This window comes from Pseudophryne corroboree, chromosome 1, assembly GCF_028390025.1.
Source record: "Pseudophryne corroboree isolate aPseCor3 chromosome 1, aPseCor3.hap2, whole genome shotgun sequence".
Taxonomy (NCBI): domain Eukaryota; kingdom Metazoa; phylum Chordata; class Amphibia; order Anura; family Myobatrachidae; genus Pseudophryne; species Pseudophryne corroboree.
In genome coordinates this window covers 49,355,097-49,382,965 of record NC_086444.1, presented here as the reverse complement: position 1 = coordinate 49,382,965, position 27,869 = coordinate 49,355,097, and the positions used below count along the sequence as shown (strand labels likewise).

The 27,869-nt window shown below is 44.8% G+C and overlaps 1 protein-coding gene across 1 annotated transcript in view; it reads right to left on the bottom strand.

Moving 5' to 3' along the window:
- CCBE1 (collagen and calcium binding EGF domains 1) overlaps nt 1-27,869 on the bottom strand; it is a 420,878-nt gene that overhangs the window by 79,341 nt on the left and 313,668 nt on the right. The window contains exon 3 of the mRNA XM_063959304.1: nt 11,677-11,729. Coding sequence (XP_063815374.1) covers nt 11,677-11,729 — 53 coding nt within the window. The remainder of the gene's footprint in view (nt 1-11,676; nt 11,730-27,869) is intronic.

Here is a 27,869-nt window from a genome sequence, read left to right as displayed (position 1 = left end):
CAGTACAGTACGGTAGTTCACGGCTGTGGCTACCTCTGTGTCGGCACTCGGCAGTCCGTCCATAATTGTATACCACCTACCCGTGGTTTTTTTTTCTTTCTTCTTTATACATACATACTACGACATCTCTTTATCAACCAGTCTATATTAGCAGCAGACACAGTACAGTACGGTAGTTCACGGCTGTGGCTACCTCTGTGTCGGCACTCGGCAGTCCGTCCATAATTGTATACCACCTACCCGTGGTTTTTTTTTCTTTCTTCTTCATACATACATACTACGACATCTCTTTATCAACCAGTCTATATTAGCAGCAGACACAGTACAGTACGGTAGTTCACGGCTGTGGCTACCTCTGTGTCGGCACTCGGCAGTCCGTCCATAATTGTATACTAGTATCCATCCATCTCCATTGTTTACCTGAGGTGCCTTTTAGTTGTGCCTATTAAAATATGGAGAACAAAAATGTTGAGGTTCCAAAATTAGGGAAAGATCAAGATCCACTTCCACCTCGTGCTGAAGCTGCTGCCACTAGTCATGGCCGAGACGATGAAATGCCAGCAACGTCGTCTGCCAAGGCCGATGCCCAATGTCATAGTACAGAGCATGTCAAATCCAAAACACCAAATATCAGTAAAAAAAGGACTCCAAAACCTAAAATAAAATTGTCGGAGGAGAAGCGTAAACTTGCCAATATGCCATTTACCACACGGAGTGGCAAGGAACGGCTGAGGCCCTGGCCTATGTTCATGGCTAGTGGTTCAGCTTCACATGAGGATGGAAGCACTCAGCCTCTCGCTAGAAAAATGAAAAGACTCAAGCTGGCAAAAGCACAGCAAAGAACTGTGCATTCTTCGAAATCCCAAATCCACAAGGAGAGTCCAATTGTGTCGGTTGCGATGCCTGACCTTCCCAACACTGGACGTGAAGAGCATGCGCCTTCCACCATTTGCACGCCCCCTGCAAGTGCTGGAAGGAGCACCCGCAGTCCAGTTCCTGATAGTCAGATTGAAGATGTCAGTGTTGAAGTACACCAGGATGAGGAGGATATGGGTGTTGCTGGCGCTGGTTAGTTCACAGGGAACTAGACAATTTATTGAGGCAGTGTGCCCCCGTTACCAAATACCATCTAGGTTCCACTTCTCTAGGCAGGCGATACCGAGAATGTACACGGACGTCAGAAAAAGACTCACCAGTGTCCTAAAAAATGCAGTTGTACCCAATGTCCACTTAACCACGGACATGTGGACAAGTGGAGCAGGGCAGGGTCAGGACTATATGACTGTGACAGCCCACTGGGTAGATGTATGGACTCCCGCCGCAAGAACAGCAGCGGCGGCACCAGTAGCAGCATCTCGCAAACGCCAACTCTTTCCTAGGCAGGCTACGCTTTGTATCACCGGTTTCCAGAATACGCACACAGCTGAAAACCTCTTACGGCAACTGAGGAAGATCATCGCGGAATGGCTTACCCCAATTGGACTCTCCTGTGGATTTGTGGCATCGGACAACGCCAGCAATATTGTGTGTGCATTAAATATGGGCAAATTCCAGCACGTCCCATGTTTTGCACATACCTTGAATTTGGTGGTGCAGAATTATTTAAAAAACGACAGGGGCGTGCAAGAGATGCTGTCGGTGGCCAGAAAAATTGCGGGACACTTTCGGCGTACAGGCACCACGTACAGAAGACTGGAGCACCACCAAAAACTACTGAACCTGCCCTGCCATCATCTGAAGCAAGAAGTGGTAACGAGGTGGAATTCAACCCTCTATATGCTTCAGAGGTTGGAGGAGCAGCAAAAGGCCATTCAAGCCTATACAATTGAGCACGATATAGGAGATGGAATGCACCTGTCTCAAGTGCAGTGGAGAATGATTTCAACGTTGTGCAAGGTTCTGATGCCCTTTGAACTTGCCACACGTGAAGTCAGTTCAGACACTGCCAGCCTGAGTCAGGTCATTCCCCTCATCAGGCTTTTGCAGAAGAAGCTGGAGACATTGAAGGAGGAGCTAACACGGAGCGATTCCGCTAGGCATGTGGGACTTGTGGATGGAGCCCTTAATTCGCTTAACAAGGATTCACGGGTGGTCAATCTGTTGAAATCAGAGCACTACATTTTGGCCACCGTGCTCGATCCTAGATTTAAAGCCTACCTTGGATCTCTCTTTCCGGCAGACACAAGTCTGCTGGGGTTGAAAGACCTGCTGGTGAGAAAATTGTCAAGTCAAGCGGAACGCGACCTGTCAACATCTCCTCCTTCACATTCTCCCGCAACTGGGGGTGCGAGGAAAAGGCTCAGAATTCCGAGCCCACCCGCTGGCGGTGATGCAGGGCAGTCTGGAGCGACTGCTGATGCTGACATCTGGTCCGGACTGAAGGACCTGACAACGATTACGGACATGTCGTCTACTGTCACTGCATATGATTCTCTCACCATTGAAAGAATGGTGGAGGATTATATGAGTGACCGCATCCAAGTAGGCACGTCACACAGTCCATACTTATACTGGCAGGAAAAAGAGGCAATTTGGAGGCCATTGCACAAATTGGCTTTATTCTACCTAAGTTGCCCTCCCACAAGTGTGTACTCCGAAAGAGTGTTTAGTGCCGCCGCTCACCTTGTCAGCAATCGGCGTACGAGGTTACATCCAGAAAATGTGGAGAAGATGATGTTCATTAAAATGAATTATAATCAATTCCTCCGCGGAGACATTGACCAGCAGCAATTGCCTCCACAAAGTACACAGGGAGCTGAGATGGTGGATTCCAGTGGGGACGAATTGATAATCTGTGAGGAGGGGGATGTACACGGTGATATATCGGAGGGTGATGATGAGGTGGACATCTTGCCTCTGTAGAGCCAGTTTGTGCAAGGAGAGATTAATTGCTTCTTTTTTGGGGGGGGTCCAAACCAACCCGTCATATCAGTCACAGTCGTGTGGCAGACCCTGTCACTGAAATGATGGGTTGGTTAAAGTGTGCATGTCCTGTTTTGTTTATACAACATAAGGGTGGGTGGGAGGGCCCAAGGACAATTCCATCTTGCACCTCTTTTTTCTTTTATTTTTCTTTGCGTCATGTGCTGTTTGGGGAGGGTTTTTTGGAAGGGACATCCTGCGTGACACTGCAGTGCCACTCCTAAATGGGCCCGGTGTTTGTGTCGGCCACTAGGGTCGCTAATCTTACTCACACAGTCAGCTACCTCATTGCGCCTCTTTTTTTCTTTGCGTCATGTGCTGATTGGGGAGGGTTTTTTTGAAGGGACATCCTGCGTGACACTGCAGTGCCACTCCTAAATGGGCCCGGTGTTTGTGTCGGCCACTAGGGTCGCTTATCTTACTCACACAGTCAGCTACCTCATTGCGCCTCTTTTTTTCTTTGCGTCATGTGCTGATTGGGGAGGGTTTTTTGGAAGGGACATCCTGCGTGACACTGCAGTGCCACTCCTAGATGGGCCAGGTGTTTGTGTCGGCCACTAGTGTCGCTTAGCTTAGTCATCCAGCGACCTTGGTGCAAATTTTAGGACTAAAAATAATATTGTGAGGTGTGAGGTATTCAGAATAGACTGAAAATGAGTGGAAATTATGGTTTTTGAGGTTAATAATAATATGGGATCAAAATGACCCCCAAATTCTATGATTTAAGCTGTTTTTTAGTGTTTTTTTAAAAAAACACCCGAATCCAAAACACACCCGAATCCGACAAAAAAAATTCGGTGAGGTTTTGCCAAAACGCGGTCGAACCCAAAACACGGCCGCGGAACCGAACCCAAAACCAAAACACAAAACCCGAAAAATTTCAGGCGCTCATCTCTACATTACACCCATTCCCCATCTATACAACACTTCACATACATGTCTACCATAATAATACCCATTACCCATCTATACAACACCCACCATACATGTTTTAGATCATTAAACCCATATCTCATCCATACAACACCTCACCATACATGTCCCACATCATTACATCCATTTCCCATCAATACAACACCCAACATGCATAAATGCTTACGATATTGTGATCACTATTATGTAACATATAGTGGCTATTACTGGGTAGGATATGGTGCTCATTACTGAGTAAGATATGGTGCTCATTACTGGTTAGGATATGGTGCTCATTACTGAGTAAGATATAGTGGTCATTACTAGGTAAGATACGGTGGTCATTGCTGAGTAAGATATGGTGGTCATTACTAGGTAAGATATGCTGGTCATTGCTGAGTAAGATATGGTGGTCATTACTAGGTAAGATATGGTGGTCATTGCTGAGTAAGATATGGTGGTCATTACTGGGCAGGATATGGTGGTCATTGCTGTGAATAATATGGTGGTCATTACTGTGGATGATACGGTGTACAGTATTGGGTATAATATGGTGTTCATTATTGGGTATGATATGGCAGCTATTACTGGGTATGTTATGGTGGTCATTATTGGGTTTGTTACGGTGGTCATAGTTGAGTATGATATTTTGGTCATTATAAGATGTGATATGGAAGTCATTATTGGGTATTATATGGTAGTCATTATTAGGTGTTATATAGCTGTCATTATTGGGTATGATATGAAGGTCATTGTTGGGTGTGATATGGTGGTCATTAATGGGTATGATATGTTAGTCTTTATTGGGTATGGTTGTCATTATTGAGTATTATATGGCTGTCGTTATTGGGCGTTATATGAAGGTCATTGGGTGCGATATGGTGGTCATTACTGGGTATGATATGGTGGTCTTTATTGGGTATGATATAGTGGTCATTATTGGGTGTGATATGGCAGTCACTATTGGGTATGATATGGTGACCAGTATTGAGTATGTTATGGTGGTCTTTATTGGGTATGATATGGTGGTCATTATTGGGTATTATATGGTTGTCATTATTTGGTGTTATGTAGCTGTCATCATTGGGTGTGGCGTTGGTCACTATTGGTATGATATGGTGTTCTTTATTGGGTATAATTGTCTTTATTGGATGTTATATGGCTGTCATTATTGGGTGTGATATGAAGGTCATTATTGGGTATGATATGGTGGTCTTTATTGGGTACGATATGGTGGTCATTATTGGGTATGATATGGTGGTCATTTTTGGATGTGATATAGTGGCCAGTATTGGAAATTTTATGGTGGTGTTTATTGGGTATGATATGGTGGTCATTACTGGGTGTGATATGGTGGATTCTACTGGGTATGTTATGGTGGTTTTTATTGGGTATGATATGGTGGTCATTATTGGGTGTTATATGGCTGTCACCTTTGGGTATGATATGGTGGTCTTTATTGGGTATGATATAATGGTCATTATTGGGTGCAGTCACTATTGGGTAGGATATGCGCAGATTGCAGGGACAGACACACTGGTTATTGCCCTAAATGTCAACTAATGAACACACAGAAGGCGTACCGATGAATATCACTGAATCAGGTTATTCCATCATACTATATCATGTCTGATCCAATTGGATAGGTATTTTTTTCAGGTATTTTGAGCTCACGCACAGAATAAAAATTTGTTGAAGTTAGTCATTATGACCAATAAACATTGCATCCTATCTGAACAATTTAAACTGCAGTCATGCAAGATTGCGCTTTGTGCAAGATTGTTCTTGATATAAGTTGGTGATAAAATGTATTTATGTATATAGTCTGCATGACCAGACACTGAAATGTGTTTCTTCTATTACACGTCAACCACTTTATAACACCACCTTGGATACAATGACAGTACTGGCCAAAAAATAGAGAACTGTGTACACATATATGCAAGAATATTTCATATATGTAAAATATATATATATATATATAGGGCGTACTGTATTATATATAGTTGCTCATATTCACTATAAAATATATATTTTCATTAACATACCACACCAAAGTCATCTGAGTTCTATGGCGGGTCACAAGCAGTTTTTTGTTTTTATATCAGTATATTTTTCTGCAAACCACCTACTGGGACTCGATATTAACACCAGTTTTCCATGTGAAATAAACTAGTTTTTTCTAGATACTGGTTGGAATAGTTGTTTTATAATGGCTGGAAAAATATTTTCAGTATTATATAAGGAATCTAAAAGAAAATCAAACAATACGTTTTCAATTTATTTTCCCAGCTCAGTGGAACTCAGGAACCTGCTCCAGGGCTAAAAAACATGGCAGCCTGCAGGGTCCGGGCAGTGAGTGCGCGGTAAGGCAGCTGTCATCACAGGGAGTAGAGCAAAGACACACATTTTGACTCTTAGCAAGCCCGTCAGATGCCAAGTGAACCACTTTTAACAGCTATGTTTCAAATGATCTAGTGCTCGACACTTCGGGGAGTTTAATGTAAGCTGGCAATGAATTTTAATATGTTAGTTATGACTCAACTGGGGTTGAGATGCTAAAGATCCAGTAATCCACTGTATATGATACATGGAGAACGGTTTTAACACCTTCTAGTCCCTGTTAAGCCCGTGGCGACTTTGGAGACCACTTACGAGTGTGGAGCCTTCAGCCTTTGACCGGGGTGTGGGGGGGATGAGAACTGAGGCTGCCAAATGGGCAATACGTTTGAGGCTACCATAGAGCTTAATCAGAAAAAGCTTTAGCCAGGAGTGACGTAGATGGGGAAATGTGCTAAATAATTGCACTACATTTGGGAGTGATTTGGCTGATGGATTGGCAGGCTACAATTTAATTGCACATTTTTCACATTCCCCCATATGGTGTCTAAACAGAAGAAGTTTAACAATCCAGTCCACAAGTTAAACTTAGTGGTATAATGATGCTTCAAAGCAGTGATCTGGGAACAATACTGTTAAATGGTTAACTTGTTCGGGAAAATATATTTTGCATAGTTGCACTGAACAGCAGTTTCTCAATGAAACTCATCAGGATAAGGCAATCATTCGTTTACGCTTTTAATTCTTTAGTGTCCAGATACTGGAGCTTAGAGAAGAAACTGGACATGGTTACTATACTGTATACGTAGGCAATTGAAAATTAAAAATGCTATGAAGCAAATGAAATCAAAGAGATCTCAGTCATTAGCAAATTGACATTTCCAATTATTCCATACACAGTAGAGCCCCGCTCTTACCGCGTGCTAGGTTCTGGATCCATGCCAATAACCGTAAATCGCTAACCACCATAATATTGCCCTTTTCTGACGTAAATTCACTAACCTTCCATTTAAAGTAAGAATAAGTAAATTAAAAAATTAACATATTGTATATGGCGTCTTGCCCTGTTGTCCTTCTATTTGAGCGCGTCAGGCCAAAATGAAACGCAGCAAGAACATGCACCCAAAAAAATGGACATACAGTAGATATAGCAGAAAACTGCCAATATTAGCTGTGTGACGAAAAGCAGGGCCCTAATATATAACCAAACAAAGACAGCAAAAGTTACGGCGACACAATTTTAACACGAGCAGAAAGTTGTAATTGTGCTTTGAACATATTCATGTCTCTTACCATTTATATATGAAAGGTGATAATAATACCAATACTACTACTACTACTACTAATAATACCAAGAGCTTATATTCAGAAAGGGGAACGACCCCGCTGACGACGCACGTGAACGCGTGATAGCGGGTACACACTAGACAATATGGAAATATCTGCATCGGAACAATGTATAGTTAGGTATGCCTCCATTGTGTGTCCCACCTAAGAGGGAGATGTATCAATGCTTGGAGAGAGATAAAGTACCGGCCAATCACCTGCCATGTTATGGGCTGTGTTTGAGAATGACAGGAGCTGATTGGCTGGTACTTTATCTGTTTCCACTTTATCATTCCCCAAGGTTTGATACACCCATTGTTGGACTGGGGCATGAAGGACCTACCGGAGGAATGCAGTGGAAGAGGGTCAATGCTTAGGGGTGTGGACAGCCTCTAGAAGGGGTGTGGCCATCCACCACAGAGGTTTGGCTAACCATTAGAGAGTGCATGATCTGGTCCCTTTATAAATATACTGTATATCCACTCCAGAAAGATGCAGGCACTCAGAGACTCAGCAAATGCATAAATGTATGTATTGAAGTCAAGCGTGATAAATATATATAGAGATTTAATACTGCTAGTAAATGCATGATAATGTATCAGATTAATAACAGCAATGCACTGTAGAAAATATATTATAGTCCAGTATAAGGTAACATATGTATAATGTGTAATTCAAGTGCACAGTCTGGAACCTGATCCCTATAAGAAGGAGTGGGCCCTTAGGCAGCCCACCGGGGCGTTCCCTGTACCCCTTGTGGGCCAGTCTGACCCTGGATCAGTGGTGGGATTCAGCCGGTTTGCACTGGTTCTTCAGAACCGATACCTAATGTTAGGTATGGTTCTGAGAACCGTTTGCTAATGAGCGCCGCCAGCATAGGCGCCGATTCCGTTACCCCAGTAGAGCTTGCCGCCGCTGCCCCCGCTGCCCCCGCAGTAGATTGAGACGCGCTGGGGGCTGCAGAAGCGCTTCTGTACCATATTAATGAAAAAAAAAAAAACAACCAAAAATGGCCGCCGCCAAGGAGGAGACAGGCGCTAGAGGTCACATTTGACCTCTAGCGCCTGTCTCCTCGGCGGCGGGCATTTTAAGAGGGTGGTTTTTTTTTACACTACTAGGGTACAGAAGCTCTTCCACAGCCCCCAGCGTGTCTCAATCTACTGCGGGGGCTAGCAGTGACCACTGATGCCCGCACCCACACTCCCTAACTTTACTGATGCAGTGGCCAGGAGATACCTGGCAATACACAGGAAAGCCCTGGCAACGCACAGGAGACCCCCTAGCAACACGTATGAAACCCCTGGCAACGCACAGGAGAACCCCTAGCAACATGTATGAAACCCCTGGCAACGCACAGGAGACCCCCTAGCAAAACACGTATGAAACCCATGGCAACGCACAGGAGACCCCTAGCAACACATATGAAACCCCTGGCAACGCACAGGAGACCCTCTAGCAACACATATGAAACCCCTGGCAACGCACAGGAGACCCCTAGCAACGTGCATGAAGCCCCTGGCAATGCACAGGAGACCCCTAGCAATGTAAGTGGCATTATTGTGTGTGGGCATAAAATGGTGTCAGGGCCATAACTGTGTGTATCATAATATGTAATTGGCGTTACAGTGTGTGGCATAATGGGTGCTATTTGAGTATTTAATGCATGAATTATTAAACTACCTTTCGGTATACTTAAAATGGTCATTAGGACATAGAACCTGTTGTTAATTTATTTGAATCCCACCACTGTCCTGGATACCCCTCCCCATAAGACTGGGTAAACACTGCTTTCACTTTTTCATTTGCTCCCATTCATCCCATTTTTCTTAGTTACAAAATAATTTTGTTTAATAAATGAATAAGGACCTGGTTTCCTCAACAAAATTGTCCAATAAATCTACGACAGTTTAGGCGGAAGTGATCGGTATCGCCACCTGGTGGTTAAATGAACTGCTTAAAAAAAAAAATCTTTAGTAGTTTTTGGACAATTATTATTCCTTTGTGTACGCTGCCATATTTTGCAGAAGTAAATTTTGCGTCATTTATGTTTTGCAGGGTGGGGAAAAACAGGGTACATGAAGGAAACCCACACGGAGACGGGGAGGACATACAAACTCCACATGTGTAGAATTCTGTTCACAAATGAACTCATTGCCTCAGCATTAGGAGGCAATAATACTAGTAACCACTATACCATTGTTTGGGTATGGGTCACAGGGTCGACATGCATTAGGTCGACAGTCATGAGATTGACCACTATTGGTCGACAGTGAACAGGTCGAAACCTGAAATAGGTTGACACAGTCATTAGGTCGACATGAACAAGTTCCACATGGAAAAAGGTCGACATGAGTTTATTTACTTTTTTGTGTCATTTTCATCGTAAAGTGACAGGGAACCCCAATTAGTGCACTGTGTCCCCTCGCATAGCGCGCAATACCACTGCGCTCTGCAGAGGTTACTATTCCCATTCGTAGTCCATGTGGATCGTAAAGTATAAAAAAGTTTAAAAAATGGGGGGGAAAATGGGGAAAAAAATGGAAAAACAAAACAAAACCCCATGTCGATCTAATGACTATTGGCCAGTAGTGGTCGACCTAATGACTGTCGACCTAAGTGTGGTAGAGCTAATGACCGTATCCCCATTGTGTCACTATAATTACTGACTTGAGGAGGTTACATGTACATTTTTGTAACTATTATCTCTCTTCCAGTTACTCCCTCCCGCAAAATGTGCCCCCCCCCCCCCCCACACCCACCTCGCAGCCTAAACCTAACCCTCTTCAGTGGTGCCTAAACCTAAACGCCCCTTACCGCAGCCTAAACCTAACCCTTCCTTCCCCGCAGCCTAACCCCAACCCTCCCCCGCAGCCTAAACCTAACACACACACACCCTATGGCTTACCAAGCAGGAGTCCCGACACAGCTCGATCGGGAATCTGGTGCGGCCATTACGTCTGCCGGGATGCCGAATGCAGGTAACCAGAACGTATCCCCAATGAACAGCTGTACTTTTAGCCTGTGTTTCTAGTTCTACAGCCTTCCACTGAAATGATAGTGCTAAACCTAATGTCATGGCTCCTAACAAGGGCTGGGACGAGGGATCCTTGTGAATACTGAAAAGGTTCGAAATTGTATCAGGTTTCTTTGGTTTGAGGACCATAAATTTGCTAACGGTAAAATTATCAATAGACCCTGATTATAACTTGCTGCTCAAGATTTGCGACTTGCCTTCGCTGCTAACGGTTAACTGCTGAAAACTGTGTCTAAGGTAAAAGTTGTGACTCATCGTCACCGTTTGTCTTTCAAAGGTGGGTGTACCGGCTCGACCGGTGCTCAAACCGGCTCGGAAATTGTTGCAAGCATTAAAATTTCTGAAGTGAATCGGTTTGAGAGTGGCTATACCTCCGGTTCATGCATACGTAAAAACAACAAACCACTGAAGCCTGCAGTGTGACGTTCCTCTGTTTGAAGGGTAATAGAGCCCGCCAAATCCATGATGTAATGTTGGCTGTTTATGGTGAGGAAAGTCAGTCATATGCCACTGTTGTGAGGTGAAAAAGAAACTTTCAAACTAGACAAATGTCCCTCTCAGATGAGGCTCGACCTAGGAGACCCTCAATCATGGATAATCTTGACACGGTGAAGAAAGTGAAGGCTCTTGTCCTCGAAGACAGACGACAAACCATTGCAGTGATCATGAAAGAAGTTGGTCTTAGTAATGGAAGTGAGTGGAAGATTATGTATGACCAAAACCACATGTCTAACGCATCAGTTATTCCTCTGTTCTGAAACTTGATAACAGCTAAATATTTAACTTCACATAGGGGGTATTCAATTAGGCTAATGGAAAGCAAAAATCCCTGCGTAGCGGCGAATGATATTCAATAAAATAGCCTATTACCTGCACTGAAATCTGGATTTTTGTTTTGCACGGAACCCACTGATTCCGCGTAAACTGCAGAATCAGTGTTTTTTTCCCACATGAGGGGTTTTATACGAACTTTAGGTTCAGTCCGTCTGTGGAGAAACCCCCCTAATTGAATAAGTCCGATAAGGCAATTAGCGGCAGGATAAAACTCTGCCGCTAATTGAATACCCCCATACTATTAATGAACGGAGAAAATGTGACAAGTTATGCAAAGCTTCATCACCGACTAGTACTACATCACCTACCTTCTGGAATGCATTGTCCAAGGACGAACTTATATCCTCTGCAGCATTTCTTCCTGTAAGACATAATAAGCGATAATTATATAACAAATAGTAGTATTTTGCATCATTTCATTATCACAACCAATTCCGCTTAGACAAACTCAGGCTGCCCATACATTCTTGCAGTCTTAATGTGATCATTGATAAGGTGCATACAATAACTGGGTCCCATGTGAACCAGCCTGACCAGAAAACAGCCATACGCCCTATGATCCCGAGCTGGTGATGATAATGACAGAGGGCCATTATAATGACATCATAAGGTGCTGTCTCGGCAGATCTCAAACTACTACAATTCTCATCATGCCACATTTACTAAAATTCATTATATCATAATTATTTGGCATGTTCAAAATACTTCTTCAACAAACATGAACTTAGAAAGCCCTGACAATAAGAACAGGTGATGGTACGAATAACATCTACTGAATGAGGCATAACAAGAAAACAGTTATATCTCAAATGTTAACGTTATAATTGAAGCTCCTCCTACATGTTTTTATAGTGTCTTAATGGGATCTTATACAAGTCGAAACATTGAGGCTCAGTTGCTATGACATCGGTAGTTGGTCCCACCTTTGTGTATAAACCCACCAATCCACAATGTGCATTTCTGCAAAGCAAGGCTGGCTAGCTGTCACTCAAACTCCCCATGTTAGATAGAGAATCACCTCCCTCCTAGCGATGCACAGTTCCACAAAGGTGTGCAAGAAAACGTATCTAGGTAAGTACTGGGAATGCGCTACGGCTTGTTTCATGCTTATTATTCAGCTCATTAATCCCCAAAGTTTGATATGTATTTTAACTTACAATAGTGTCTTTATCTGGTTGTTAAACACGCTTTAGTATGATTTTCCGGCGTCATGATGTCAGTGTTCACAATACCGACGTCGGCATCCCAACAAATGAAATTCCGATGGAGGTGAGCTACCTTTTGGGGGTCATTCCGAGTTGTTCGCTCGCAAGCTGCTTTTAGCAGCTTTGCACACGCTAAGCCGCCGCCTACTGGGAGTGAATCTTAGCTTATTAAAATTGCGAACGAAAGATTAGCAGAATTGCGAATAGACACTTCTTAGCAGTTTCTGAGTAGCTCCAGACTTACTCGGCATCTGCGATCAGTTCAGTGCTTGTCGTTCCTGGTTTGACGTCACAAACACACCCAGCGTTCGCCCAGACACTCCTCCGTTTCTCCAGCCACTCCCGCGGTTTTCCCAGAAACGGTAGCGTTTTTTCACACACTCCCATAAAACGGCCTGTTCCCGCCCAGAAACACCCACTTCCTGTCAATCACATTACGATCACCAGAACGAAGAAAAAACATCGTAATGCCGTGAGTAAAATACCTAACTGCATAGCAAATTTACTTGGCGCAGTCGCACTGCGGGCATTGCGCATGCGCATTAGCGACTAATCGCTCCGTTGCGAGAAAAAAATACAGAGCGAACAACTCGGAATGACCCCCTATGTTCTCCCCTATTCCCTACCCCCTAATCCTCTCTTCACGCAGCCTAAACTTAACCTCCACCTTTAGTGACTGACTGTAACCTTCCCCCGGTGGTGCCTAACACTAATTCCCCCCCCCCCCCCCCCCCAGTAGCACCTAAACCTAATCTCTCCCCATTGGTGCCTAACTTTAACCCCTCCTCCCCGCTACCTAACCCTAAATTTACCACTCCCCGCAGACTAACCCTAACAACCTAGGGTGGCGCCTAAACCTAACCCAACCCCCCCCCCCACCCCACCCCGGGCCCTAAACCTAACCCGCATGCTATACTCTTGGTCAAGATGCCAGCTGTCGGTATTCCGGCATCTCCTGACCTTTTCAGGATTCCGGTGTCGGTATTCTGACGGGTGTCGGTATTCCGATTGCCGGCATTTTAACAGCCAGCATCATGACCGCATACCCTTTGCACATACTATAACGAGATGCCGTGTGAGTTGATGTATATATTACTGTATGTATATACTCGGATTTTCAAATATTCAGGCCAATCACAACACTTTTGCTTGGACGTTTAGTTTACCGAGATATTTTTCTTTGCCGTTACATTAAGATAGATGAGACATTACACCTGGAAAGAAGACTTATAACTACGGGGTGCAAGAGATGACAAGGAGCCCCGGGGACCAGGTCAAACACGAAGCGTGCTGAAATAAGGTATGATACGTATGTCTAATTCCTCCACCAGGAGAGACTAAACACGAGTGCAGGAGACAGCATGTTTAAGGCTCAATGTGACCGAGCCACATTAAAGAAAAACAGCTTTTGGTTATTTTTACGACCCTTGAAGCTTTTATTCCAGATGATCAAAGATTCCTCCTTTGGCCTCTCTGGAGCCTGTAACAAATCCATCACACATTTATTTTTAAAGCTTAGTAAAATAGATATCCTACATGCCTAGATCAGAATTTCATAATGTTTATTGGTGCTCCGGGCCAGTCTAGAGCGGATATCTCCACATACAGTAGAAGCAGACATTAGAGGATTAAACCCTGTATCAAGGAATTATGGGTAGACTTGCAAATAAACAGGTTTCTGCCTTACTTTGGTTATAACCAAGCAAGTCCTATGATAACTGTACCTTCACCCACCATAGTCCAGAATTCCTCTGTAACCCCTGGGTCTAGCAATACATCCCAAATAACCATCAGTTTCTCCTGGAAACTTCTGTTTGCAACTATGCACCAACATTTTGCTTATCATGTTTGCATTGCCCCAGTAGACCCTTAATCTACTCATAGTATGCGTCTACTCATCTTGCCTTCTAATTCTGCCTATCTCTAATGCACACTTTGTTAGCGGTTTGTTTTCTGCATTCACCCAACATAGGGGAGAACTCAATTAACTGCGGTAATTTACCACATGCTAATTTATCCCCAGGGGATATTCAATTAGTCCCCACTGGCAGCACTTATCGTGGATTTTTTTACACCTCTGAACAGAGGGGAAAAAATCCCTGATGACCAGCAGGTTAACGGGTGACACGTCCCTGTTCACACATGATTTTTCGCAGATTCTGTGTGTTAATGCCCACTGACCTGTGTTAACACCCATTTGTACATTAAGGTAATGGGTGTTATGAAGGATCTCGGGTGTAAAATAGTGATGAGCGCCTGAAATTTTTCGGGTTTTGTGTTTTGGTTTTGGGTTCGGTTCCGCGGCCGTGTTTTGGGTTCGACCGCGTTTTGGCAAAACCTCACCGAATTTTTTTTGTCGGATTCGGGTGTGTTTTGGATTCGGGTGTTTTTTTCAAAAAACCCTAAAAAACAGCTTAAATCATAGAATTTGGGGGTCATTTTGATCCCATATTATTATTAACCTCAAAAACCATAATTTCCACTCATTTTCAGTCTATTCTGAATACCTCACACCTCACAATATTATTTTTAGTCCTAAAATTTGCACCGAGGTCGCTGGATGACTAAGCTAAGCGACCCTAGTGGCCGACACAAACACCTGGCCCATCTAGGAGTGGCACTGCAGTGTCACGCAGGATGTCCCTTCCAAAAAACCCTCCCCAAACAGCACATGACGCAAAGAAAAAAAGAGGCGCAATGAGGTAGCTGTGTGAGTAAGATTAGCGACCCTAGTGGCCGACACAAACACCGGGCCCATTTAGGAGTGGCACTGCAGTGTCACGCAGGATGTCCCTTCCAAAAAATACTCCCCAAACAGCACATGACGCAAAGAAAAAAAGAGGCGCAATGAGGTAGCTGTGTGAGTAAGATTAGCGACCCTAGTGGCCGACACAAACACCGGGCCCATCTAGGAGTGGCACTGCAGTGTCACGCAGGATGGCCCTTCCAAAAAACACTCCCCAAACAGCACATGACGCAAAGAAAAAAAGAGGCGCAATGAGGTAGCTGACTGTGTGAGTAAGATAAGCGACCCTAGTGGCCGACACAAACACCGGGCCCATTTAGGAGTGGCACTGCAGTGTCACGCAGGATGTCCCTTCCAAAAAACCCTCCCCAAACAGCACATGACGCAAAGAAAAATAAAAGAAAAAAGAGGTGCAAGATGGAATTGTCCTTGGGCCCTCCCACCCACCCTTATGTTGTATAAACAAAACAGGACATGCACACTTTAACCAACCCATCATTTCAGTGACAGGGTCTGCCACACGACTGTGACTGATATGACGGGTTGGTTTGGACCCCCCCCAAAAAAGAAGCAATTAATCTCTCCTTGCACAAACTGGCTCTACAGAGGCAAGATGTCCACCTCATCATCATCCTCCGATATATCACCGTGTACATCCCCCTCCTCACAGATTATCAATTCGTCCCCACTGGAATCCACCATCTCAGCTCCCTGTGTACTTTGTGGAGGCAATTGCTGCTGGTCAATGTCTCCGCGGAGGAATTGATTATAATTCATTTTAATGAACATCATCTTCTCCACATTTTCTGGATGTAACCTCGTACGCCGATTGCTGACAAGGTGAGCGGCGGCACTAAACACTCTTTCGGAGTACACACTTGTGGGAGGGCAACTTAGGTAGAATAAAGCCAGTTTGTGCAAGGGCCTCCAAATTGCCTCTTTTTCCTGCCAGTATAAGTATGGACTGTGTGACGTGCCTACTTGGATGCGGTCACTCATATAATCCTCCACCATTCTTTCAATGGTGAGAGAATCATATGCAGTGACAGTAGACGACATGTCCGTAATCGTTGTCAGGTCCTTCAGTCTGGACCAGATGTCAGCATCAGCAGTCGCTCCAGACTGCCCTGCATCACCGCCAGCGGGTGGGCTCGGAATTCTGAGCCTTTTCCTCGCACCCCCAGTTGCGGGAGAATGTGAAGGAGGAGATGTTGACAGGTCGCGTTCCGCTTGACTTGACAATTTTCTCACCAGCAGGTCTTTCAACCCCAGCAGACTTGTGTCTGCCGGAAAGAGAGATCCAAGGTAGGCTTTAAATCTAGGATCGAGCATGGTGGCCAAAATGTAGTGCTCTGATTTCAACAGATTGACCACCCGTGAATCCTTGTTAAGCGAATTAAGGGCTCCATCCACAAGTCCCACATGCCTAGCGGAATCGCTCCGTGTTAGCTCCTCCTTCAATGTCTCCAGCTTCTTCTGCAAAAGCCTGATGAGGGGAATGACCTGACTCAGGCTGGCAGTGTCTGAACTGACTTCACGTGTGGCAAGTTCAAAGGGCAGCAGAACCTTGCACAACGTTGAAATCATTCTCCACTGCGCTTGAGACAGGTGCATTCCACCTCCTATATCGTGCTCAATTGTATAGGCTTGAATGGCCTTTTGCTGCTCCTCCAACCTCTGAAGCATATAGAGGGTTGAATTCCACCTCGTTACCACTTCTTGCTTCAGATGATGGCAGGGCAGGTTCAGTAGTTTTTGGTGGTGCTCCAGTCTTCTGTACGTGGTGCCTGTACGCCGAAAGTGTCCCGCAATTCTTCTGGCCACCGACAGCATCTCTTGCACGCCCCTGTCGTTTTTTAAATAATTCTGCACCACCAAATTCAAGGTATGTGCAAAACATGGGACGTGCTGGAATTTGCCCATATTTAATGCACACACAATATTGCTGGCGTTGTCCGATGCCACAAATCCACAGGAGAGTCCAATTGGGGTAAGCCATTCCGCGATGATCTTCCTCAGTTGCCGTAAGAGGTTTTCAGCTGTGTGCGTATTCTGGAAAGCGGTGATACAAAGCGTAGCCTGCCTAGGAAAGAGTTGGCGTTTGCGAGATGCTGCTACTGGTGCCGCCGCTGCTGTTCTTGCGGCGGGAGTCCATACATCTACCCAGTGGGCTGTCACAGTCATATAGTCCTGACCCTGCCCTGCTCCACTTGTCCACATGTCCGTGGTTAAGTGGACATTGGGTACAGCTGCATTTTTTAGGACACTGGTGACTCTTTTTCTGAGGTCTGTGTACATTTTCGGTATCGCCTGCCTAGAGAAATGGAACCTAGATGGTATTTGGTACCGGGGACACAGTACCTCCAACAAGTCTCTAGTTGGCTCTGCAGTAATGATGGATACCGGAACCACGTTTCTCACCACCCAGGATGCCAAGGCCTCAGTTATCCGCTTTGCAGTAGGATGACTGCTGTGATATTTCATCTTCCTCGCAAAGGACTGTTGGACAGTCAATTGCTTGGTGGAAGTAGTAAAAGTGGTCTTACGACTTCCCCTCTGGGATGACCATCGACTCCCAGCAGCAACAACAGCAGCGCCAGCAGCAGTAGGCGTTACACGCAAGGATGCATCAGAGGAATCCCAGGCAGGAGAGGAATCGTCAGAATTGCCAGTGACATGGCCTGCAGGACTATTGGCATTCCTGGGGAAGGAGGAAATTGACACTGAGGGAGTTGGTGGGGTGGTTTGCGTGAGCTTGGTTACAAGAGGAAGGGATTTACTGGTCAGTGGACTGCTTCCGCTGTCACCCAAAGTTTTTGAACTTGTCACTGACTTATTATGAATGCGCTGCAGGTGACGTATAAGGGAGGATGTTCCGAGGTGGTTAACGTCCTTACCCCTACTTATTACAGCTTGACAAAGGGAACACACGGCTTGACACCTGTTGTCCGCATTTCTGTTGAAATACCTCCACACCGAAGAGCTGATTTTTTTTGTATTTTCACCAGGCATGTCAACGGCCATATTCCTCCCACGGACAACAGGTGTCTCCCCGGGTGCCTGACTTAAACAAACAACCTCACCATCAGAATCCTCCTGGTCAATTTCCTCCCCAGCGCCAGCAACACCCATATCCTCCTCATCCTGGTGTACTTCAACACTGACATCTTCAATCTGACTATCAGGAACTGGACTGCGGGTGCTCCTTCCAGCACTTGCAGGGGGCGTGCAAATGGTGGAAGGCGCATGCTCTTCACGTCCAGTGTTGGGAAGGTCAGGCATCGCAACCGACACAATTGGACTCTCCTTGTGGATTTGGGATTTCGAAGAACGCACAGTTCTTTGCGGTGCTACTGCTTTTGCCAGCTTGAGTCTTTTCATTTTTCTAGCAAGAGGCTGAGTGCCTCCATCCTCATGTGAAGCTGAACCACTAGCCATGAACATAGGCCAGGGCCTCAGCCGTTCCTTGCCACTCCGTGTGGTAAATGGCATATTGGCAAGTTTACGCTTCTCCTCCGACAATTTTATTTTAGGTTTTGGAGTCCTTTTTTTTACTGATATTTGGTGTTTTGGATTTGACATGCTCTGTACTATGACATTGGGCATCGGCCTTGGCAGACGACGTTGCTGGCATTTCATCGTCTCGGCCATGACTAGTGGCAGCAGCTTCAGCACGAGGTGGAAGTGGATCTTGATCTTTCCCTAATTTTGGAACCTCAACATTTTTGTTCTCCATATTTTAATAGGCACAACTAAAAGGCACCTCAGGTAAACAATGGAGATGGATGGATACTAGTATACAATTATGGACGGACTGCCGAGTGCCGACACAGAGGTAGCTACAGCCGTGAACTACCGTACTGTACTGTGTCTGCTGCTAATATAGACTGGTTGATAAAGAGATGTAGTAGTATGTATGTATGTATGTATAAAGAAGAAAGAAAAAAAAACCACGGGTAGGTGGTATACAATTATGGACGGACTGCCGAGTGCCGACACAGAGGTAGCTACAGCCGTGGACTACCGTACTGTACTGTGTCTGCTGCTAATATAGACTGGTTGATAAAGAGATGTAGTAGTATGTATGTATAAAGAAGAAAGAAAAAAAAACCACGGGTAGGTGGTATACAATTATGGACGGACTGCCGAGTGCCGACACAGAGGTAGCTACAGCCGTGGACTACCGTACTGTACTGTGTCTGCTGCTAATATAGACTGGTTGATAAAGAGATGTAGTAGTATGTATGTATAAAGAAGAAAGAAAAAAAAACCTCGGGTAGGTGGTATACAATTATGGACGGACTGCCGAGTGCCGACACAGAGGTAGCTACAGCCGTGAACTACCGTACTGTACTGTGTCTGCTGCTAATATAGAGTGGTTGATAAAGAGATGTAGTAGTATGTATGTATAAAGAAGAAAGAAAAAAAAACCACGGGTAGGTGGTATACAATTATGGACGGACTGCCGAGTGCCGACACAGAGGTAGCTACAGCCGTGGACTACCGTACTGTACTGTGTCTGCTGCTAATATAGACTGGTTGATAAAGAGATGTAGTAGTATGTATGTATAAAGAAGAAAGAAGAAAAAAACCACGGGTAGGTGGTATACAATTATGGACGGACTGCCGAGTGCCGACACAGAGGTAGCTACAGCCGTGGACTACCGTACTGTACTGTGTCTGCTGCTAATATAGACTGGTTGATAAAGAGATGTAGTAGTATGTATGTATAAAGAAGAAAGAAAAAAAAACCACGGGTAGGTGGTATACAATTATGGACGGACTGCCGAGTGCCGACACAGAGGTAGCTACAGCCGTGAACTACCGTACTGTACTGTGTCTGCTGCTAATATAGACTGGTTGATAAAGAGATGTAGTAGTATGTATGTATAAAGAAGAAAGAAAAAAAAACCACGGGTAGGTGGTATACAATTATGGACGGACTGCCGAGTGCCGACACAGAGGTAGCTACAGCCGTGGACTACCGTACTGTACTCTGTCTGCTGCTAATATAGACTGGTTGATAAAGAGATGTAGTAGTATGTATGTATAAAGAAGAAAGAAAAAAAAACCACGGGTAGGTGGTATACAATTATGGACGGACTGCCGAGTGCCGACACAGAGGTAGCTACAGCCGTGGACTACCGTACTGTACTGTGTCTGCTGCTAATATAGACTGGTTGATAAAGAGATGTAGTAGTATGTATGTATAAAGAAGAAAGAAAAAAAAAACACGGGTAGGTGGTATACAATTATGGACGGACTGCCGAGTGCCGACACAGAGGTAGCTACAGCCGTGGACTACCGTACTGTACTGTGTCTGCTGCTAATATAGACTGGTTGATAAAGAGATGTAGTAGTATGTATGTATAAAGAAGAAAGAAAAAAAACCACGGGTAGGTGGTATACAATTATGGACGGACTGCCGAGTGCCGACACAGAGGTAGCTACAGCCGTGAACTACCGTACTGTACTGTGTCTGCTGCTAATATAGACTGGTTGATAAAGAGATGTAGTAGTATGTATGTATAAAGAAGAAAGAAAAAAAAACCACGGGTAGGTGGTATACAATTATGGACGGACTGCCGAGTGCCGACACAGAGGTAGCTACAGCCGTGGACTACCGTACTGTACTGTGTCTGCTGCTAATATAGACTGGTTGATAAAGAGATGTAGTAGTATGTATGTATAAAGAAGAAAGAAAAAAAAACCACGGGTAGGTGGTATACAATTATGGACGGACTGCCGAGTGCCGACACAGAGGTAGCTACAGCCGTGGACTACCGTACTGTACTGTGTCTGCTGCTAATATAGACTGGTTGATAAAGAGATGTAGTAGTATGTATGTATAAAGAAGAAAGAAAAAAAAACCACGGGTAGGTGGTATACAATTATGGACGGACTGCCGAGTGCCGACACAGAGGTAGCTACAGCCGTGGACTACCGTACTGTACTGTGTCTGCTGCTAATATAGACTGGTTGATAAAGAGATGTAGTAGTAGGTATGTATAAAGAAGAAAGAAAAAAAAACAACGGGTAGGTGGTATACAATTATGGATGGACTGCCGAGTGCCGACACAGAGGTAGCTACAGCCGTGAACTACCGTACTGTGTCTGCTGCGACTGGATGATAAATAATGATATAAAAAATATATATATATCACTACTGCAGCCGGACAGGTATATATTATATAATGACGGACCTGCTGGACACTGTCTGTCAGCAGAATGAGTTTTTTATAGAATAAAAAAAAAAACACCACACAAGTGAAGTCACACGACGAGTGTTTAACTTTTTCAGGCAATCACAATATAGTATACTACTAACTATACTGGTGGTCAGTGTGGTCAGGTCACTGGTCAGTCACACTGGCAGTGGCACTCCTGCAGCAAAAGTGTGCACTGTTTAATTTTAATATAATATGTACTCCTGGCTCCTGCTATAACCTATAACTGGCACTGCAGTGCTCCCCAGTCTCCCCCACAATTATAAGCTGTGTGAGCTGAGCACAGTCAGATATATATACATAGATGATGCAGCACACTGGGCTGAGCAGTGCACACAGATATGGTATGTGACTGAGTCACTGTGTGTATCGTTTTTTTCAGGCAGAGAACGGATATATTAAATAAAACTGCACTGTCTGGTGGTCACTGTGGTCAGTCACTAGTAAACTCTGCACTCTCTACACTTCTACAGTACTCCTAAGCTCCAGTAAATCAGGTCAATCTCTCTCTCTCTCTCTCTCTTCTAATCTAAATGGAGAGGACGCCAGCCACGTCCTCTCCCTATCAATCTCAATGCACGTGTGAAAATGGCAGCGACGCGCGGCTCCTTATATAGAATCCGAGTCTCGCGAGAATCCGACAGCGTCATGATGACGTTCGGGCGCGCTCGGGTTAACCGAGCAAGGCGGGAGGATCCGAGTCTGCTCGGACCCGTGAAAAAAACCATGAAGTTCGGGCGGGTTCGGATTCAGAGAAACCGAACCCGCTCATCTCTAGTGTAAAAGGGAGTGCATTTGAATAGCCACGGAAGTTAAAGTCTGAGGCTGCCTCCCTTTTTCACCAGCTAATTGAATTCCCCCCATAGACAATACAAATAATAGGTTCTTTAGAAGCTTTGGAAGAAAACAAAGTCTTTATTGATGCCTCTTTATCTAAAGCGGGGGCATCAGTTTGTGTGAAGAAAAGGAACGACTCAATACACCCTAAGACTGATTATAGAGAAGAGAATAGAGTAATATTAGATTCAAGAACTGTTCTCCACGGGGACGTAATCAAAAGGTCGACAATGACAAGATCTTGATGCAATGTCGACCGTGTTGACATTGAGTTAGGATGCAGGAGGAGGTTTGGGTTAGCGTTGGCTGCAGGAAGAGGTTAGGGTTAGGCTACGGACAGGATGGGACGGTTAGGGTTTGGCACTAGGGGGAGGGTTAGGGATTAGGGATAGGGGAGAAATACCAGAACGTTGGTGGAGCACAGCTCAGTTTTCCACTCCCAAAAATATGTGAATTGCTGGATAGGAGTCACCCGGCCAGATTTTGAGTAAATTAGATTTATGGCGTGCACATAATCTCATCCACATATGTTCTGGTGATGAATTACAGATTGTCTTTCTAACAAAATTATGGGCATTAGGAATATTGGGTGATGCTCTTCAGATTTTGACACTCAAAATTTACAATGTTTTGTAGGGATTTACTCAACTAGTTTGCTGTTGATTATCTCCTTTTTTGACCTCCTTACAAGAGCCCTGGAAACTGTGCTCTCACCATATCTCAGTGGGATCCTACAAATAAACATCACTTACACATCGCATTGGATGTAGGTTATGTGAGCTCTATGAGTTAGTTTGCTATATTAACTCAACCCAAAGCTTACGTATGTTAAGGAAGGGTCATACGATTTGTTAACAACTGTGGATACTTTACTAAAGGCCAGTACTGCTGTCCCAATCACTCAATTAGCCAAGAAGGAACCATCTTTTAACTGACTGGGGTATCAAACGAGTTTTTTCCATAATTTCCCTCAAGAACCTTCCACCGTTTTGGTGACTGTCAGTCAATTGCTGCCTTACTCAGGACAAAATAGGCTCTTAAAATCTGAAAATGAACAGGCCTACAAAGCTTCGTCATTGGTCAGCCCAGTTGCTGTTAAACTCGCCTTCAGGAAAATTCACCCAGTTTTTATGATACTCTATGGAAACCAGCGATCTTAAATCCATTTCCTGGACATACAGTATCTTGCCTTCATCATATTCTGTTCCACATGCCTGATAGTACACAAACACACACACACACACACACACACACACACACACACACACACACAGACACACTTGTACAGTCCCCTCTCTGACGTCCCAGAACATATGATGACAGAGTGGGGTAGAGCGGGAGCAGTGGGGTAGCTGGGTACATCCTAAGGATGTTCTCTAACAAAGTAATGCAGCAGAAAATCCAATCATTCTTAGGGCACCAAGGCCTATTACTGGTATAAGAGAGTACTATTACTGTTATAAGAGAGTACTATTACTGCACAGTAACTTTATGACACAGCGACACCCACTGTCTCTCCAATAAAGTTTCTCAGGTCATACTTAGGACACGATTCTGAATCTCCTCGGGTATATCTGAATTTCTTGTGTTAAAAAGAATAAAAACAATCGGTAAAGGTGACAATGGCAGAAGAAAAAAGTGAATATAGGTCTGTTCATAGTGGTATAAAATTAGGTGGTTAGACCAGATGCACGCACCCCATTAGAGTAGCAAAACTTGCTTTCGGGGTCCTCTATTGGATATGCAATACATTTTATTGGGAATCATCCCTGTTGGGCATATTTACTGACTTTTGGGCAGCCAGTTGTGGGGGAGCGAGGGTGCATGGCGCCATTACTGAGTCACCATGGCGATGTACAATGCCACGACTCACAACATAGAACAGCAAAGGTCCAGACCACAAAGACTCAATTCAACATGTATCGCACAATCCAGCTGATGGTCAGCCCACCTCACTTGAGAAGTGGACAACATGCTGGAGTCTGGTCTACTGTCCCAGAAATGCATAAGTCTCCCGGACTTTCCAGGAGAGTAGGTAAGTATATTCTTGGTGTCCCAGGACATTGGCTGACTGACATTCGAGGTTTCAGCTAACAGAATAGGTTGAATAGCATTAGAATAAGATGTTCACAAACAGGATATGCTGAACATCACCAGCAGGGGAACTTAGCGAGCCAGGTATAACATGAGCCATAACTAGTGATGTGCACTGGAAATTTTTCGGGTTTTGTGTTTTGGTTTTGGATTCGGTTCCGCGGCCGTGTTTTGGATTCGGACGCGTTTTGGCAAAACCTCCCTGAAATTTTTTTGTCGGATTCGGGTGTGTTTTGGATTCGGGTGTTTTTTTTACAAAAAACCCTCAAAAACAGCTTAAATCATAGAATTTGGGGGTCATTTTGATCCTATAGTATTATTAACCTCAATAACCATAATTTACACTCATTTTCAGTCTATTCTGAACACCTCACACCTCACAATATTATTTTTAGTCCTAAAATTTGCACCGAGGTCGCTGGATGGCAAAGCTAAGCGACACAAGTGGCCGACACAAACACCTGGCCCATCTAGGAGTGGCACTGCAGTGTCAGGCAGGATGGCACTTCAAAAAAATAGTCCCCAAACATCACATGATGCAAAGAAAAAAAGAGGCGCACCAAGGTCGCTGTGTGACTAAGCTAAGCGACACAAGTGGCCGACACAAACACCTGGCCCATCTAGGAGTGGCACTGCAGTGTCAGGCAGGATGGCACTTCAAAAAAATTGCCCCCAAACAGCACATGATGCAAAGAAAAAAAGAGGCGCACCGAAGTCGCTGTGTGACTAAGCTAAGCGACACAAGTGGCCGACACAAACACCTGGCCCATCTAGGAGTGGCACTGCAGTGTCAGGCAGGATGGCACTTAAAAAAAATAGTCCCCAAACAGCACATGATGCAAAGAAAAAACGAGGTGCACCAAGATCGCTGTGTGACTAAGCTAAGCGACATGAGTGGCCGACACAAACACCTGGCCCATCTAGGAGTGGCACTGCGGTGTCAGGCAGGATGGCACTTCAAAAAAATTGTTCCCAAACAGCACATGATGCAAAGAAAAAAAGAGGCGCACCAAGGTCGCTGTGTGACTAAGCTAAGCGACACAAGTGGCTGACACAAACACCTGGCCCATCTAGGAGTGGCACTGCAGATTTCTAGCGAGAGGATGAGTGCTTCCATCCTCATGTGAATCTGAACCACTAGCGATGAACATAGGCCAGGGCCTCAGCCGTTCCTTGCCACTCCTTGCCGTAAATGGCATATTGGCAAGTTAACGCTTCTCATCAGACGCTTTCAATTTTTATTTTTGGGTCATTTTACTGAACTTTTGTTTTTTGGATTTTACATGCTCTCTACTATGACATTGGGCATCGGCCTTGGCAGACGACGTTGATGGCATTTCATCGTCTCGGCCATGACTAGTGGCAGCAGCTTCAGCACGAGGTGGAAGTGGATCTTGATCTTTCCCTATTTTAACCTCCACATTTTTGTTCTCCATTTTTTAATGTGTGGAATTATATGCCAGTATCAATAGCAATGGCCTACTACTATATATACTACGCACAACTGAAATGCACCACAGGTATGGATGGATAGTATACTTGACAACACAGAGGTAGGTAGAGCAGTGGCCTTCCGTACCGTACTGCTATATATACTGGTGGTCACTGTCAGCAGACTGCAAAACTAAAATGCACCACAGGTATAGAATCTAGATGGATAGTATACTTGAAGACACAGAGGTAGGTAGAGCAGTGGCCTTCCGTACCGTACTGCTATATATACTGGTGGTCAGTCAGCAAACTGCAAAACTAAAATGCACCACAGGTATAGAATCTAGATGGATAGTATACTTGACGACACAGAGGTAGGTACAGCAATGGCCTTCCGTACCGTACTGCTATATATACTGGTGGTCACTGTCAGCAAACTGCAAAACTAAAATGCACCACAGGTATAGAATCTAGATGGATAGTATACTTGATGACACAGAGGTAGGTAGAGCAGTGGCCTTCCGTACCGTACTGCTATATATATACTGGTGGTCACTGTCAGCAAACTGCAAAACTAAAATGCACCACAGGTATAGAATCTAGATGGATAGTATACTTGACAACACAGAGGTAGGTAGAGCAGTGGCCTTCTGTACCGTACTGCTATATATACTGGTGGTCACTGTCAGCAAAACTCTGCACAGTACTCCTCCTATATAATACTGCTGGTCCCCAGTCCCCACAATAAAGCAGTGCGAGCACAGATATATGCAACACACTGAGCACAGATATGGAGCGTTTTTCAGGCAGACAACGTATAATACTGGTGGTCACTGGTCAGCAAAACTCTGCACTGTACTCCTCCTATATAATACTGCTGGTCCCCAGTCCCCACAATAAAGTAGTGTGAGCACAGATATATGCAACACACTGAGCACAGATATGGAGCGTTTTTCAGGCAGACAACGTATAATACTGGTGGTCACTGGTCAGCAAAACTCTGCACCATAGTTACCTACATTTTCTTTCTCCTCTCCGGGAGAAGCCCGGAGAGGAGACGCTGCAGTGTCTTCGGGGGGCGGGGCCGGACTGTGACATCACTAAGCCCCGCCCCCACATCGGGAAATGCCGCGATTCGCGGGTCCGCGGGCGGGGCTAAAATGACGCGATTTGCGTCATTTTACCCTTTTCTCCACCCGACGGACCCGCGAATGCGGGAGGTTATCTCTCCATCCTGCTCGCTACCCCAAAAAACGGGAGCCTCCCGCAGCTTCCGGGAGAGTAGGTAAGTATGCTCTGCACTGTACTGCTTCTATATAATACTGCTGGTCCCCAGTCCCCACAATAAAGCAGTGTGAGCACAGATATATGCAGCACACTGAGCACAGATATGGAGCGTTTTTCAGACAGAGAACGGATAAAACTGGTGGTCACTGATCAGCAAAACTTTGCACTGTACTCCTCCTATATAATACAGCTGCTCCCCAGTCCCCACAATTAAGCAATAAGCACAAATATTTGCATCAACATTAATAAACGGAGAAGACGTCAGCCACGTCCTCTCCCTAACATTTCCAATGCATGAGTGAAAATGGCGACGACGCGCGGCTGCTTATATAGAATCCGAATCTCGCGAGAATCTGACTGCGGGATGATGACGTTCGGGCGCGCTCGGGTTAACCGAGCCATACGGGAGAATCCGAGTATGCCTCGGACCCGTGTAAAATGGGTGAAGTTTGGGGGGGTTCGGTTTCCGAGGAACCGAACCCGCTCATCACTAGCTATAACGTTAACCTCACGGAAAGCCAATGCTCCGCCAAGACGATAAAAATAAAAATATCTGATGGTGTTTCTCATATCTGAACCTTTTACTCATTTTAAGCCTCTGTAACTTGTGAGCCCATGAAGCCTTTCTGTGGACCATAAACCACCCACAAATCACTTCCTATATAAATGTCTGC